We start from the raw sequence: 14,928 nt of genomic DNA, 5'->3' as shown, positions 1-14,928 counted from the left end.
AATGCTATATCTATCTCTCAACAAAATGTCAGTATGAATGTATCAGAGCTTACTAAATTTAATCGTATGTCTCTATTCACGCATCGAATCTTAAAAGTTTCGAGCAACACTGCCCATGACAGTGTGGTGGTATTGTTGTTGCTTTTGTGCGTATCCAAATAGGTGACAATAACGGAATTTAATCAAACTAACATTGTATACTTTATCTGCGGTAACCAATTTAATGTTTGCTTTCCTGCGAGATATAACAAAGAAGATTTGTCGTGTATGTGCCTATGTATATATCGATACCATCGAGTCACCCACTTGAAATTTCGGCATAAAACATTTTCCTTTCATTTCGAAATCATTCTTTCATTGTAACGAAAGGTAATAGTTACGTGGAACTACAAAGGCATCTTGTGACATTTCATAATAATTGTTAGATCATTGACGTCACGATGTCAAGGCGTTACAAGAAGACTTTCCCTTCCTTTTCTTACTTACGGTCGCCCGTGTACGACGTGCGTAGTGCGTCGAATAAGCCCAGAATAGTTTTCATGTATAGCTTTCAGTTTCTCATTTTTCCACGAAGACCTTTCCGTTGACTATTAGCTGACCTCCATCGCAAATTGTCAGTTCAAGTAGGCCTATGTGGACGACTCGAATGATCAAAACGTTGTCAAAATTTCCTATCATAAACCAAACTGGCGATAATTGACGGGAGTGTCATGAATTGAATGAATGAAAAGGTGATACAGTGTGTGCTACATTCCACTGCATTCAGGACATCTTTTTTAATGTTAAAAAACCCCAGAAATGGGAGTATTATTATTCATTCCATTATGATGGCTATAGTACTAGGCAGATGTGATTCATTTTAACATATGAAATAAATGTAATGCCTCATGAACGCTGTCAAGATTTTGGAATGAAGGCGTTTATATATACAGTCAGTCCGCAGCGTGAGCGAAAACGCACGTATTTATTCAAGTCGTATGCACGGCTGAGCGGTGCTTGCATACGTAATGAGCAGATACATGGTCATGAATAAATCCGTGTAGAACGAGTATTTCTCGTCAGTTTTCGACACTTTTAGTATCGACTGAAAGAGAAAACATAAGCAAATATGCTCATGATCAAAATAAACGGAAAAGAAGAATAAAGAATATCAAAATCCCTCTCGAAGTTCGGTATTGTATTCAAAAATATTCCTTCACGTTTGACGCCAAAGAATTAACCTGAAATCTTTCATGCCCCTCTAAAATATGGTGAAGACTATGTCCGCTAAGGTATATAGTATCACAATAAGGGCACGTTTTCCCATCTTCATTTCAATACGGGTCAGGAACTAGCAAAATTCAGAGACATGTCTAGCGTCGAGTTTAAAAAGATTATCCTCGCATTCGCACCGGAATTCCGGGTCTGTGATTGGTCGAAATCTGTCGCAAGACGCGGCGTGTCGCATTGCGTAGTATCCATTGGCTGCTGACTCAATGCTGTGAGTTTTAAATGTTAGGTTCCAGATTGTGATCGAATTTTCACTCTCTGTACAAAACTTGAACTTTACACAGGAACCAATGATGTGTATGCGAGTGTGCACTTACAATGACCCTGAACAATGGACCTGGCTGCCACCTGTCCCGAGCTCTGCTGCAAGGCACATGAATGCTTAATCAATTATTCATGTGGATTGCCCCGAGCACTGCTAGTCTGAATTCTTGACACAGGGTGAAATGCATGCACATGAAAGAAGTAAGCACATGTTTCCATGTGCTTGCACACACCACATTTCAGAATGAACAAAGACTAGCTGCGATAGTGGAATTCCTCATGAAACATTCCAATCCTGGCCATTGTCCACGACCATTGTCTGGGTATCAACAACACATTCCACGCGTGTTCATTCACTACCCCACTTCCAGTAAGAAAACATAATTTGCCTTGTTTTCAACAGGAAAATTCACAACCTTAAAAATGGTGCCCCTCTTCGTTTTTTAATTGATCATACTCGCTCAAGTTTCACGATTGTGAAATCGAAGAAATTACGGAGATTTATTTTCAATACCAGTCAGGAACTAGCAAAACATCAAACTATGATCAAAAAGCTTCTTGAACATTGGCAAAATAATCGTTTACTTTGATGTTAAAATGGACTACTATATTGACATCAAAAATAGGGAAATTAGGTATCAAATTAATGAGCATAATCAGCTCTATAACATACCTAACCATCCTGGGTCAAACAATGCACTGCGAAAGCTATGAAAGCTGTTGTTGCGACCTCTGCAAAAACTCTCGCAAAGTATCGCGAAATCTCGTCAGTCTCAAGGGCACAAACTGCGTAAACGTGATTCTGAATAAAATTGTCGTTCGTGCCTCATTATCGCACACGCTGCGGACTGACTGTATATCACCCTCCAATGCGTCTTTGTGATTGGCTTTTTCTGATTCCTGATTATATATACGAAGACTCTTCTTTATTCACAAGAATAAATATAGTGCGCATAATTCGCATGATATTCATCATCTTTTACATTGTTACGTACACCAAGCCCTTGATTTGTGCCTTTTTCAATCAAAACGTGTGTATTGGAATCGCGTGGCAAGAGTGGAGTTTCGTAGTATCTATTCTTGCAGAAACACGGCTACAGTTACTGATAGTTAATTATCAATTTTTTTAAAGCAACAATTAGACCAATATCTAAGCGACACGTCCGTAGTATAAAACGCACTGAAATGTGTCTCTTGTATTGAGCAAACACAGAGATATGTGTACTAATATGGGCATATTTTACTTCGCTTCTTATTTTGACTTTCATTCATCCATACGTTTGGCCTCATAATTGAAAAAATGGTTAGAAAAATTGCCCTGCCAGTGACTCTTCATCGTAACGTAACATTTTTTCTTCCCTCATTATTATATATGACGCTTTAATACCGCATACAAAATTTGAACCTTAAATCAATTAAAAGCACACGTTATAGTGGAGTCTTACACTGTCAGTGATATCTAAAGGAAAACGCTTCTTTTCTTCCCGTTTTTTCTCTCTCTTTCTCCCTCTTCCTATCTCACAGAGCACCATCGCAATAAGAAATTCGACCCCAGTCCACCCCAGCAACGAACCCACGTCCATTTTAGTCGCACGCATGAAAACGACAGGTATAAACGAGGTAACAGAAATGTATACGCATAAGCATGATAAGAATTCCTGTTACTATACTAGTAGATGAATGTTTGCAGCGGGAGTTCGCATTGTAGTAGGCCTACGTAGAGTCTGACCAGTTTGGGTTTGGTCCCACCTCCATGTTGTCGAGGGTGCTAGTTTCTGTATCGAGGTTCGACAGTCGGTATTCAATAGGATTGACGAAGGCGGTCAAAATCTAGCTGGACGCGTTTCCTCAGTGGACCAGTTTTTAATTTTCTCGTTTTGAAGACCTCGTACATTCTCTTCTTTATTTCTTCTTTCTAAAGCTCGTCTAATATTATGTAGTGCTACAATGTGAGGGGTAGTTCAGGTGTGGGATATTTTACCAGCTATTGACTTATATCCATTATTTTAGATTAAATCACATACAAAGTTTACCACATAGGACGTACACGTACGTCTATGTAATTTGTCGTTGCCCATGACAAATCTTTGTTAATGCAATTTGTGAAATAATTAACCGCGTTTGTGAACCCGACAAATCTAACAACTCTGGAAACATTAGAGCATAAAACTTCAAGGTAAAAGAATGCTCATGTGCATGTGTTTCCAGACGTATAACCACCAGCGCGCCAATTCTTTCCCCTGGTTCAGTAAAAGTTCTCGTAAATAATAATGTAAGTTTATCACATCAATAGCTTGATATCCCAGCCTATTTCACTTTACCATACTTCGGGAAAAGTTGCATACACCTTGCAACATTAATAAGTGCATTGTTTTTTTGTTTTGTTTTGTTTTGTTTTGTTTTTTGCTAAACTATGATAATATTCAGGCATTGACTCTGTAACCTCTCGTTTTAACAAATTTGGTCACAAACAATTGCCTTGGCATGTGCCGTACCTGTAATAATTTCCAACTGTTCACATCAAGACCTCACAACACAAGCCCTAAAACCTCGTGTTCGTTCGCTGTGTGGAACAAAAAATTGAAACAAGTGTTCACAACCATTTCGCTTTGTTTGGGTGTCAGTGCCTCTAATTAAACTTCATAATTGGTCTCATTCAAAAATTTGATGTTTTCTGATAGTTTTTGATAGTCAACATTTGCCTTTTACATACAATTATTCATGCATAACGCAAAGTTTATTTTTAAAATGAAAATATCTCCATTGCACACAGACACTCCGTACTATATAAAAATGCACATGTTTATTATGGATGTATACACATTTACATGACTTTCGTTGTAATACATGTAAATGGATGGTAACATTATTGATATCTACATTGAATATGATAACGTTGTACTAAAAATTGTCTACCACAGATATGAACTCCCTACCCGAGACTATCCCAGAAGCCCCCAGCGTAGAGACCACGCCCCCTACGACCACCGTCAGTACTTCCGTCAAAATCACCGTGACCGCCAAACCCATGTGCAGTCTCGCTGGGCAGCGGACGAGTAGCCTGCAGTCCGTCGTCAATGGCAACGGCAGGGTAAGCATCGACGAACGCTCCTGAAAGTGGAAGAGTCAATCCAGGTACAAGATGACTGTAATACTAGAGTAAATGGGGCTATCATGTCACAAATCTTTTCTAGGGCATTGCGAAAAATTTTTTTCTTCCACTTTTCATCAATCCAACGTTAACAATATTCAGGACGAGTCTATTACAGTCACCATCGACTGTAAAATACTCTAGTATTTTAGTAAACAGGGCTCTCATGTCACAAATCTTTCATGGGGTCTTGAGAAAACTTTTTTTTCCACGCTTCATAAATCCAAATTCAACAGTATCAGCGATTTGTCTAACAGCACAGCATTTCCCACTCGAAACTTGAAACGGTATTCATGCGGGATTTCACCGCCAGTGATCTGCTGAATTCTCATCATTTCCACAAGCGAATAAGGGGCTGTCTAACTAGAGCAATTCTTAAGTGATCTGCCACCAAATGATTCGTTTTGTCCTTCCTCTCTAACATTAGGTGATCGAATCGCTGTCTGAGACCAATGGCGTCGGCACGAAGACGACGTTCGAGCACCGGCCCGTCATTCGCGTCGAGGACTGTGCCGGCAGCAAGCCGGAGCTCGTCCGCGAACGGCAGGCCGGCAGCGGACGTGCCCCGGAAATCTCCATCTTTAACTACACCAGCACCGATCCAGCATCGAGAGCGCAAGGTGTGGCATCAAATATCCTCCAACTACTCTTGTTTCCTCCCTCCTATGTATGTTTGTTAGGAGATAGGGTAGAATATCTGAAATGAGACTACGCGACTATGTAATCGGAGACTGATGTATACTTCATACCAATGTTCGATTTAACAATTACTCGATATATAATCTCGTTCTGATGGAGATATGCTTGACTGGAAAAAACAAGCTCTCGGACCGTTTATCACTGGAGCAGTGTCAAAGTTACTCACTACCATGACCACTGAATCACATTTTCATAAAGATACGTTTGACTGGAAGACGCATTGCGCCGACCAACTTCCAGTCCACACGTTTCTATGCAATTAATGAAATCACATTTTTGTTAAACGTTTTTCGATATCTACACGTGTCATCATTATTTGGGATTACCACAAGTTTCTACTTTTAATCATGGTCCAAGTCACAATTCAAGATCCATTGCTTCTCAGTAAGGAAATGAAAAGTGTAGATGTTCGTGGGGAATGCTGTCCGTCCGGTACTGATACTTATTCTCGAAATGTCCATGAGAAAAAGTTCAGAGAAGTATGAGATAGATTTGGATGTGCACTATAAGTAGCTGACTCCATTAAGTGTCAGTAGTAATGGACAGAATCCTGTTTGTCCATTACTGACACTTATTTTCGAAAAACCTATGAGGAAAAATTCAGAGAAGTAAGAGATAAATTTGGGTGTGCATTCTAAAGCGGTTGACTTCATTTTGTGTTCGATGGTCGTAAGCAGTCAAGCAGTGTTTTCTGCGTACTGGTGTGAACGTGAAATGGGAGGGATACGGGAGACTACAGTATCGAAAAAAAAAGTGCAAAAGAATTGCAAGTGTGGTTAATAGCATTGTGAAGTAAACTTATCAGGGGAAGTATATTCTTTCCAATAATTTTGACATTCATTTTTTGAAACTGCGTGGTTACAGGTAGCCAGTCAACCAAAGAGCAACCAACAACCAGTCATCACCGTGATCCAGTCATCCAGCGCGAAACGCTTGCACCCCGACAGACCAACAGGTGCGTTCGTAGGGCCATCCTTTTGCTGTGGATCCAGCTTTATATTTTCAGAGGTGAAATAAGTACCACTTAAGGCCAGAGAGGTCATACAGGCAAAGTCCATTCGTGTCATCTTTATCAATGCAGCTGTCGCATCATATCATGAAATTAGCAGATTAGCAAGGGAGAGAAAAGAGCAAAACAAATTAAACGTTTGTAACTCGTCTGAGATATTGCGTATTTTTGAGCGTATTTAGAATCGTCAAGGAAATCTATTATGAGAATTATATGTCCACTGTTTATTAAGTGATGATACTGTAATTATTTGGTAATACCATGTGAGCATGTGACTTCTGTACAGTGCCATAGAACGTGCAGAATCTACATTAAACGAAGTAATATTGTGTGTCCTTGCTGTGGAGATGTTGAGACAGGAAGGGACATTTGAAATTTCCATAATTTCCATTTCTGTGCACTTTTCTTATATTATGTACTAGATGAGCCGGTGAGGAGGCGTCATGTACTTTATCATATAAACAAACAAGTGAACAGAGAGACCGACAAAATACCCCTAAATATAAACTATTATCAACGGAAAATCTTTCTTCAGATGTCAGTAGCTTTAATTTCTTTTCTTTTTTAATATTTTGATTACTAGTTTTCTTTGTTAATATTTTGATTACTAGTAGTTATTTTCCATTCTGTGGAAAAAAAAATACGAAGGAGTTCAGCGCTGAAGTCAGAAACATCTATAAAATTGATTTCATTTTGTTCTCGTCGCCCTTCTTTATACAGCCTTAAGTTAACGCCAAGCAAAAACGGCCTTGCCTCCTCCCAGTACCGATCCACCGGCAGCTTGGAGATGCAGCGACCACGCCAATCCACCTGCAACAGACGTTCTGGTAGGATGTAGTGATATCAAAGTGATATAATAATATCTATTTTGGTCCTCTTTACTCGTGGAAGCCTCTTGAGGTAGCCTCTTTGGGGGTTTGATTTGTTTCCCGAGAGGGTTTGAGAGCGTTATCATTATCTCAGCACGCATTTTGACTCTTTGGTTAGGAGTGCATCAGTTAAAACACCTCGTGAAAGTATTTGCGTGCCGGCCAGCATTCAAAGCGATAGGATAAACCGTTAAAGTTCAGAAAGCTTTGTCTAGTTCCTTGATTTCTTCCTTGCGACAATCATTCACAGTGATGTTGATAAAAAGTGAAAACACATTACCATCTTTTGATGAATGTCCATAACCCACGACACGGTATATGTACGCCTACATTAGTTTGTGTCGTTAGGACATCTTTCTCTATTATAGATATAAACAGCAATACGCACGAATTTCTACAGGCAAACTGACTACGGCCGTTCATACCAAACGGACTGATTGTTTGTTTTGTAGGTCAGCTTCCTTCATGTTTAGACAGATTAATAATTCTACTATCCCTCTATGGTTCTCTCCCCTCATACAGAATCTGTCGCCGAATTAGGTATCACTGAGATTCCAGAGTTGAACGAGAAAAATTTACAAAATCACAAGATTTCATCCGAGGACGACAGGTAAAGGCCGAGTTTTCTTAGAGAGAATGAAAACCAAATACTCATGTATATAATTAATTGAGGTACTGTAGCAGTACTGTATTAGTTTAACACACCAGTGAATGTTTGACATGTTTGAGGGAAATCTGGCAATCCGTTAAAAAGTTGTGAATTTGTGAAGTTTCTGTGCAGCTATCGCTGGATGAGAAGACTACAGCATTTTTTGACGTCACTTATGGAAAATGATGTCCGGAAAATAGAAGGAAAATTCAACATATTTGACTTACCTCTGTTATATATTAGCGTGGATAATATTACCCTTTACATTATGTCAATAACAAGTGGATGGAATGGCAATTGTATACTTTTTATAAAAATGAAACTTTGTGAAATTTTCTTCATATCTATTTCATATCGTTGTACGTACGTGACTTTGCGAACTGTGAACAGTCTTCCCAAACAGTGATGGCTTCACCAAAACTTTAGAAATTCATAACTTTTCAATTTTCAATTTGATTTTACTCTATATCCTGATTTGTTCCATTGATATTGCTGCATTCACTCAATCCACGTGTATATCTAGGTTTCATTCTTGAATTAGATCAACTGAATAGTTCGAGTAAATAGCATTAGTCGCGTCATAACTAAATCATATGACAATGCTAAGAGAGTCGCATATGAATCTGGATAAACAGAGCTATTTAGATTAATGTGCTTCAATACCGGTATCAAATGTTTTTTTTTCTTTTAGTAATAACATAAGGGATTGCTAGCATCAGATAAGAAATCATAGAGGAATTATTTTCTATTTCTCATGACAGATATGTACAGTTCTACATGTTCTAGATGAAGCGTTACTGACGTTGTTTTGTCTGCAGTTCATCACTTTCTCATTAATCAAACTGAAATAAAACCGTTGCAGGTATTCGCCGTGGATAGAGAAGCAGAAGGTGCAGCCTCATCCCCAGTCGCTAATCGACAGCGCGCAGGAGCTCCCTTTGAAGAGCCAGATGAAAGCCACCCTGGTCACGAGGTTGGCGCGAGGCGATCTCGGACCGGGCCAGGTTGTCGACCCTGAAATGCCAAGTATGTCCGTTTCACAGGTCTATATCCATATCACTGTTTGCTCACTCACGTAACATAGATTTCAGATAGTTGTTCTTTCAGACTCCAGTAAAGAGCATATTATACATCAAATCTCTCTGAAGAACTAGCCCTGTCGTCCAGGGTCTGCGACCACGTGCTACATTGTTGTCCCCGCCGAACGAGTTCGAGCAGGGGACTATGAAACGGGCTCCGTACGTGTGTGTGTGTGTCCGTCCGTCCGTCCGTCCGTGTGTCCGTCCGTGTGTCCGTGTGTGCGTCCGTGTGTGATCAAAATCTTCAATTTGCTACTTCTCTGTCATTTATGAGCCAATTTTGATTCTGTTTGCTTTATATGATAGCACTACATGGGAGCTTTAAAACTTCTACACAGAATTTCAGTCGTGACCTTTGACCTTGACCTTTGACCTATATTGTACATTTTGCTACAAAATGCTACTCCTTCGCCATTTCTAACCCGATTTCGATTCCGTTTGCTTTATATGATGGCACTAGGTGAGGGCTTCAAAACTTCTACACAGAATTTTGACCTTTGACTTCTTTGACCTTTGACCTTGATTTTTGACCTATATTGTACATTTTGCTACAAAATGCTACTCCTTCGCCATTTCTAACCCGATTTCAATTCCGTTTGCTTTATGTGATGGCACTAGGTGAGGGCTTCAAAACTTCTACACAGAATTTTGACCTTTGCCTTCTTTGACCTTTGACCTTGATTTTTGACCTATATTGTACATTTTGCTACAAAATGCTACTCCTTCGCCATTTCTAACCCGATTTCGATTCCGTTTGCTTTATGTGATGGCACTAGGTGAGGGCTTCAAAACTTCTACACAGAATTTTGACCTTTGCCTTCTTTGACCTTTGACCTTGATTTTTGACCTGTATTGTACATTGGCTACAAAATGCTACTCCTTCGCCATTTCTAACCCGATTTCGATTCCGTTTGCTTTATGTGATGGCACTAGGTGAGGGCTTCAAAACTTTACACAGAATTTTGACCTTTGCCTTCTTTGACCTTTGACCTTGATTTTTGACCTGTATTGTACATTGGCTATAAAATGCTACTCCTTCGCCATTTCTAACCCGATTTTGATTCCGTTTGCTTTATGTGATGGCACTAGGTGAGGGCTTCAAAACTTTTACACAGAATTTTGACCTTTGACCTCTTTGACCTTTGACCTTGATTTTTTACCTATATTGCACATTTTGCTACAAAATGCTACTTCCGGCGGGGACATATATTACGCACCGCGTAATTTCTACTTTTCCTTGTTTTGTTTGTGTTGTCTTCCCCCCCCCCCCCAAACTACATGCACTGATTGGTACAGAAGGGAAATTCTCTTTCCACAAGTTTAAAGACACCATTAAACCAAGTCTGTTTTTCAAAATTATATTGCTCTTTATCTCTATGTTGTGTGTTACAATGACCACACACATTGCATCATTAACAGAAACAAAAAAAACTCTTGGAGCACTGTAAACACGACAGTATGACAAACACTCTGTTGTGTTTGACCGTTTTTTGGCATGTGCAGAGTTTGTATCATACTAAGTTCTACGACAGGAAGAGAACGCTGAATTCAAGAAAAGAACGTAAAGATGATTGTAATTGAAAAGAGAAAATGTCAATCTACTTATCAAATATGTATGCAATCTTTATATTTCACAGAGATCCAATCAGTACAATTGCAGTAATTAGCGTTATAGATGAATTGAATAAAACACTTCATGGGACGAAAAGTGACATAATATTATACAAACCCTGAATGGCGTATAGGCTTCGAATTAAAACATAAATCCGCACATGACTTGTGAAAGACATATCAATCCTTTTCTCGTAACCATTCTGTCTCCTTTTTTTCCCTCCATCATCATTTCAGGGCAGGTTGATCTCATACTGCTGAGAGGTAAGGATCATATTTTTTCGTGAGCATACTGTTCACATGGAAAAAAAAACACCAGCGGGTTACATCTAAACGTCTAAGCTCATTTAATTACTAATATTACTAATCTCACATAGAATATCACAACACCTAATTATTGGATTATAATAACGTCCCTAATAAAGCTCACATTACTCTTTTACTTGATCATTGCTGTTATACTGTGCGACAACCTTAGAACAGAACATAGAGATGTCAAACCGACAATCGTGTGCGGTTGCTTAAAGCTGCGTTTACACCATGTTCCCGCCGACCACCGACGGCAGCCCCATTAGCCCGAACGTAGTGCGCCGTGGATAAATGAGACATTATCCTGGGTTTTTCTTTCAGGCTCGACTATCAATATTTTCAGTCGCGTCCCGCTACGGACAGGCTCGAGTAACGGCCTATTACTAGTACGTGCCGCCCCGTCTTGTTACGTTCACCCCGCTCTATGGCTGCATACAAGATTCCTAATTAGCACTGGGACTGCCGTGGCAAATTTTATGACAGTCTAAAAATCTGACACGGCATCCACGGCAATCACTGCCTGTCGCGTTTGCCTATCCCGTCTCAAGGCGTTGTTATCAAGTCCATCCCGTTTTGTCCACGATGGCCTGAAACGGGGCTGACACATGGTGTAAACGCAGCTTTAGATGAGGGTAGATGAGAAAGTTAGGACAAGAAAGAAAAAAGAAAGAAAGAAAGAAAGAAAGAAAGAAAGAGGAAAAACCGTCAAAGTATTTCGTATTGTTATCTTAGTTACTAGACGCCTTGAATCTCAAACAACAATGCTATGTTTTGCTGGGGTTTTCTCTAGTTTGTGTGAATCAACATCTCGTCATTCTACAGGTGAATATGAAATCGCGGGAGAGATCAAGATCGGATTCAGGCGGGAAAATAAGACCGACGGTGAAAACCTCTACGTGCAAGTGTTCCAGTGCCGCAAGATCAGACACAAGGGCAAACCCATGGATCACCCGGGTAAGAGCAGGGAGGTGGGACACTGTCAGCTCGTTTTGTAGGGTTGAAGTAAAGAAAGTCTAAAAGAATTTATATTGTAAGAATAAAGTTAAACGATTAACTTTATTCTTACAGATTCTACCACGATGATGAACATCTTCCGTACTATTAGAATCTATATTGTTAAAAAAGAATACATGAATAAAAGACAACTGTCTTATTTCGTGTAGTACATATGGAAGTACAAATCAATCCTTGCAATGTTATGAGTGTTATAGCACAAAGCACTTATAACTACGAGTAGCGCCTTTATTCGAGATTTTGGACGTAATTATCAACTAGAGGGAAATTGTGGAGACACTTATTTTATTCTGTTCGTCCCACAGACCTGTATGTGAAGGCCTACGTGGTGATGGGAGAGCGGAAGATTTCCAAGAAGAAGACGCGCATCTGTCGCCAGGAGAAAGATCCCACCTTCAACGAAGTCTTCGTCTACCACACCGGCGTGAAGGGTGTGGCCATTGAGGTGAGATATCATACGGGGTGGTTTGGCAAGGAATGACTGCGATGTCGATCTCGACACCGCTATGATCGAGGTGACTCAAACGGGGAATGATGCCAGTGATGACGGTAGTGATGGTTCTTCTGACTGAAAAAGAAGCAAGCCACTCCATTAAAACCACTTTAACTTTACCCCCATGTAATCGAAGTGTAACAGAGCAGGGCCCTGTTTTATGAAGAGTTATAATTGATTATATAGTTGTTTTCTATCACAAGTCTATGGCAGCCTGTGTGGTCAGAAAATTCATAATCGATTATATCTTTTGATAAAACGGGGCCCAGACTCATTTTGCTATAAAAGTGTTCCGTATTGTTGTGCTTGATTATCGTAAACAGACAGACGCATACATTCGCAGACGCACCTCTACAAACGTACACGCACATACAGACATCTAAAAAATCTTTTATTGTTGTTGTTTTGTTAAATTGTAGAAACCGATCTCTTGCCGTTTGATTTCGCATCCCGTGTACATTACAGATGTCCCTGTGGGCCGCGGGCGGCCGCTTTGGTCGGAACACGCTGATCGGCGAGGCGCTCATCTGGCTGGACGACCTCAAGCTGGAGCAGAGCGAGATAGTCGGCTGGTACAAGCTCCTCCTCTCAACCTCGGCGCCCAGCTAGCAACTACAGAACGCAGGTGGCGTCCTAACCACCTGCTGCCCGACCCTGTTCACCCAATGTCTCTTTCTGCTCCTCAACTGGTGACAACATCACGCCCATTGTGTTGTCGTTGTTGTTGTTGCCGTTGTATCTGCTGCTACGTCTGCTGCTGTTGTCATTGTTGTTGGTTTGTAACGTTAGACTTGGTGTAAGTGGAGGTGACTGCGATCCTTTAGTGTCAATACCTCTTAGATGCTGGACGGTGCGGTGCAGTTATAAGATGTGGCGTTCGAGTAATGATGCCTTTTATGAGATTGCCTAAGATGTCATTGTTTTCACCAACGGTTTAAATGGACTTTTTTCTCCTGAATGTCTCTCTTCTTTCAATATTCGTTGGTTGATCTTTTCAAGGTTGAGCTGTATGGATGAAAATAAGTTTAGCTTTTTTTTTTTCTTTTATAAAAGCAGTTCGGCAAATCCATTTTCATTTCGAGAACTCTTATCATTCTATTTATTTGAACACATACAATTAGATTAGTTTCCAAGTTTATTGAATATGTGTTTTTTCCTTTTATTTTCCTTAATTGCTCAAAAATTCTTCCCTGTTGTGACGTGATTGTCTGAAATCAGAAATACCTTCTTCCGCCTCTCATGCGCTCATGTAAGCGTTATGTATGTTGCTTTGTATTACTTTATAAATAAAATCATTTGAATTGAATTGAATTGACTTTAGCATATTAGTGGCTTAATCAAAATCTCCATAGTAAGTATGACAGCACAACGCTTATAATGTGTATCCTGATGTCTTTGTATCTTATATGTTTCCCATACCAGTATTTTGATGACACAGTTTTTAGTTAGAAAAACAGACCACTCCAACGCACCACTATACAACTTCATAGAAAAAAAAGCTGAGGAGTAGATTTGTAGCATCTTTGCGATTTTTTTTTTTCAGCTGGATGATTGGCTGTTATGCTGTGTGGTTTTACACTAGTTGAATAATTTTGCATTCGAATTCATGATGGAACATGCTATTCCAGAACGAATCACACAGATTGTCGTGTATCAAGGCTAGATCGTAACTGGCATCAAGCACGCGGATTCAGTGATTGCTTGTAGTTACTGTGTTATTTTAACCAGCACTTCAAAAAAAGTCAACAGTTCGATATACTCTGTCTACACCCATCGCCTTTAAGTTTTCAAACGCCTTTTTGGTGCCAGTGATCAAAGGTGATCGTGAAACCTCGGTGGGATTGTCTCTACATTCAGTTCAATAAATAATTTACTCGGATTGAAAATAGACTGTGTCGAGACAGAAAACGTATTGTTGACATTATTGGGAGTACGCTGTTGATTTTGTTTCTCTGTTGATGTAATACATAAATTTTCCTGCTACTTTCTTGCAGAGTTTATGGTACGCGATAGCTTTTAATGACAGTTCAGTGTGCCGTTGGTGGGTGGCAAATGTTTTGACCGACAATGGTTCTGTGGTCACATCATTATTAAGTCTGTGTTGAATATATCGAAATGAAGTACGCCCTCAATCTCAAAAAGAGTTCGTTGCGTCATCAGTGAAACATTATTCTGTCGAAAATGCAGCTGGTAAATTACGTGACAAAGATGTGGGTAAAACTCTCATATAGACTAGTTAGACTGCAAACTTTGAGTTTGTATATCGAATTCAGGATTTTTTTTCATCTGTCCGTTTCATGTGTTAAAAACGAAGTGCGATATTTGTTTCGATATCATCCTTTTGAATGTTAGTGATGTAGTGTAATTTGAGCCACCAAAGTGGTTGTTGTGGTGGATGTAACTATAGTACGATGGTCAGTATTGCTCTCGTTTCGTGTCTTATAATGTCACCGTATCAAGTAATTCTGGTGTATTTAAAATATGGTTCGATCAAAATGTAGTTACTACTAGA

General features: G+C 39.7%; 1 protein-coding gene across 1 annotated transcript in view; it reads left to right on the top strand.

The window, feature by feature from the left end:
* Positions 1-13,099, top strand: part of LOC139709229 (uncharacterized) — a 33,293-nt gene extending 20,194 nt beyond the window's left edge. Inside the window, exons 17-27 of the mRNA XM_071621183.1 lie at positions 3,058-3,153; positions 4,455-4,624; positions 5,112-5,304; positions 6,248-6,338; positions 7,113-7,219; positions 7,784-7,871; positions 8,773-8,936; positions 10,838-10,864; positions 11,732-11,863; positions 12,229-12,368; positions 12,882-13,099. Coding sequence (XP_071477284.1) covers positions 3,058-3,153; positions 4,455-4,624; positions 5,112-5,304; positions 6,248-6,338; positions 7,113-7,219; positions 7,784-7,871; positions 8,773-8,936; positions 10,838-10,864; positions 11,732-11,863; positions 12,229-12,368; positions 12,882-13,025 — 1,352 coding nt within the window. The 3' untranslated portion in view covers positions 13,026-13,099. The remainder of the gene's footprint in view (positions 1-3,057; positions 3,154-4,454; positions 4,625-5,111; positions 5,305-6,247; positions 6,339-7,112; positions 7,220-7,783; positions 7,872-8,772; positions 8,937-10,837; positions 10,865-11,731; positions 11,864-12,228; positions 12,369-12,881) is intronic.
* The last annotated feature ends 1,829 nt before the right edge of the window (positions 13,100-14,928 follow it).

Source organism: Diadema antillarum, unplaced genomic scaffold (assembly GCF_040938485.1).
Source record: "Diadema antillarum isolate AM-2024a unplaced genomic scaffold, OU_Dant_1.0 seq00001416_RagTag, whole genome shotgun sequence".
In the NCBI taxonomy this organism is placed as follows: Eukaryota; Metazoa; Echinodermata; class Echinoidea; order Diadematoida; family Diadematidae; genus Diadema; species Diadema antillarum.
This window is presented reverse-complemented; position numbering and strand designations above follow the sequence as displayed.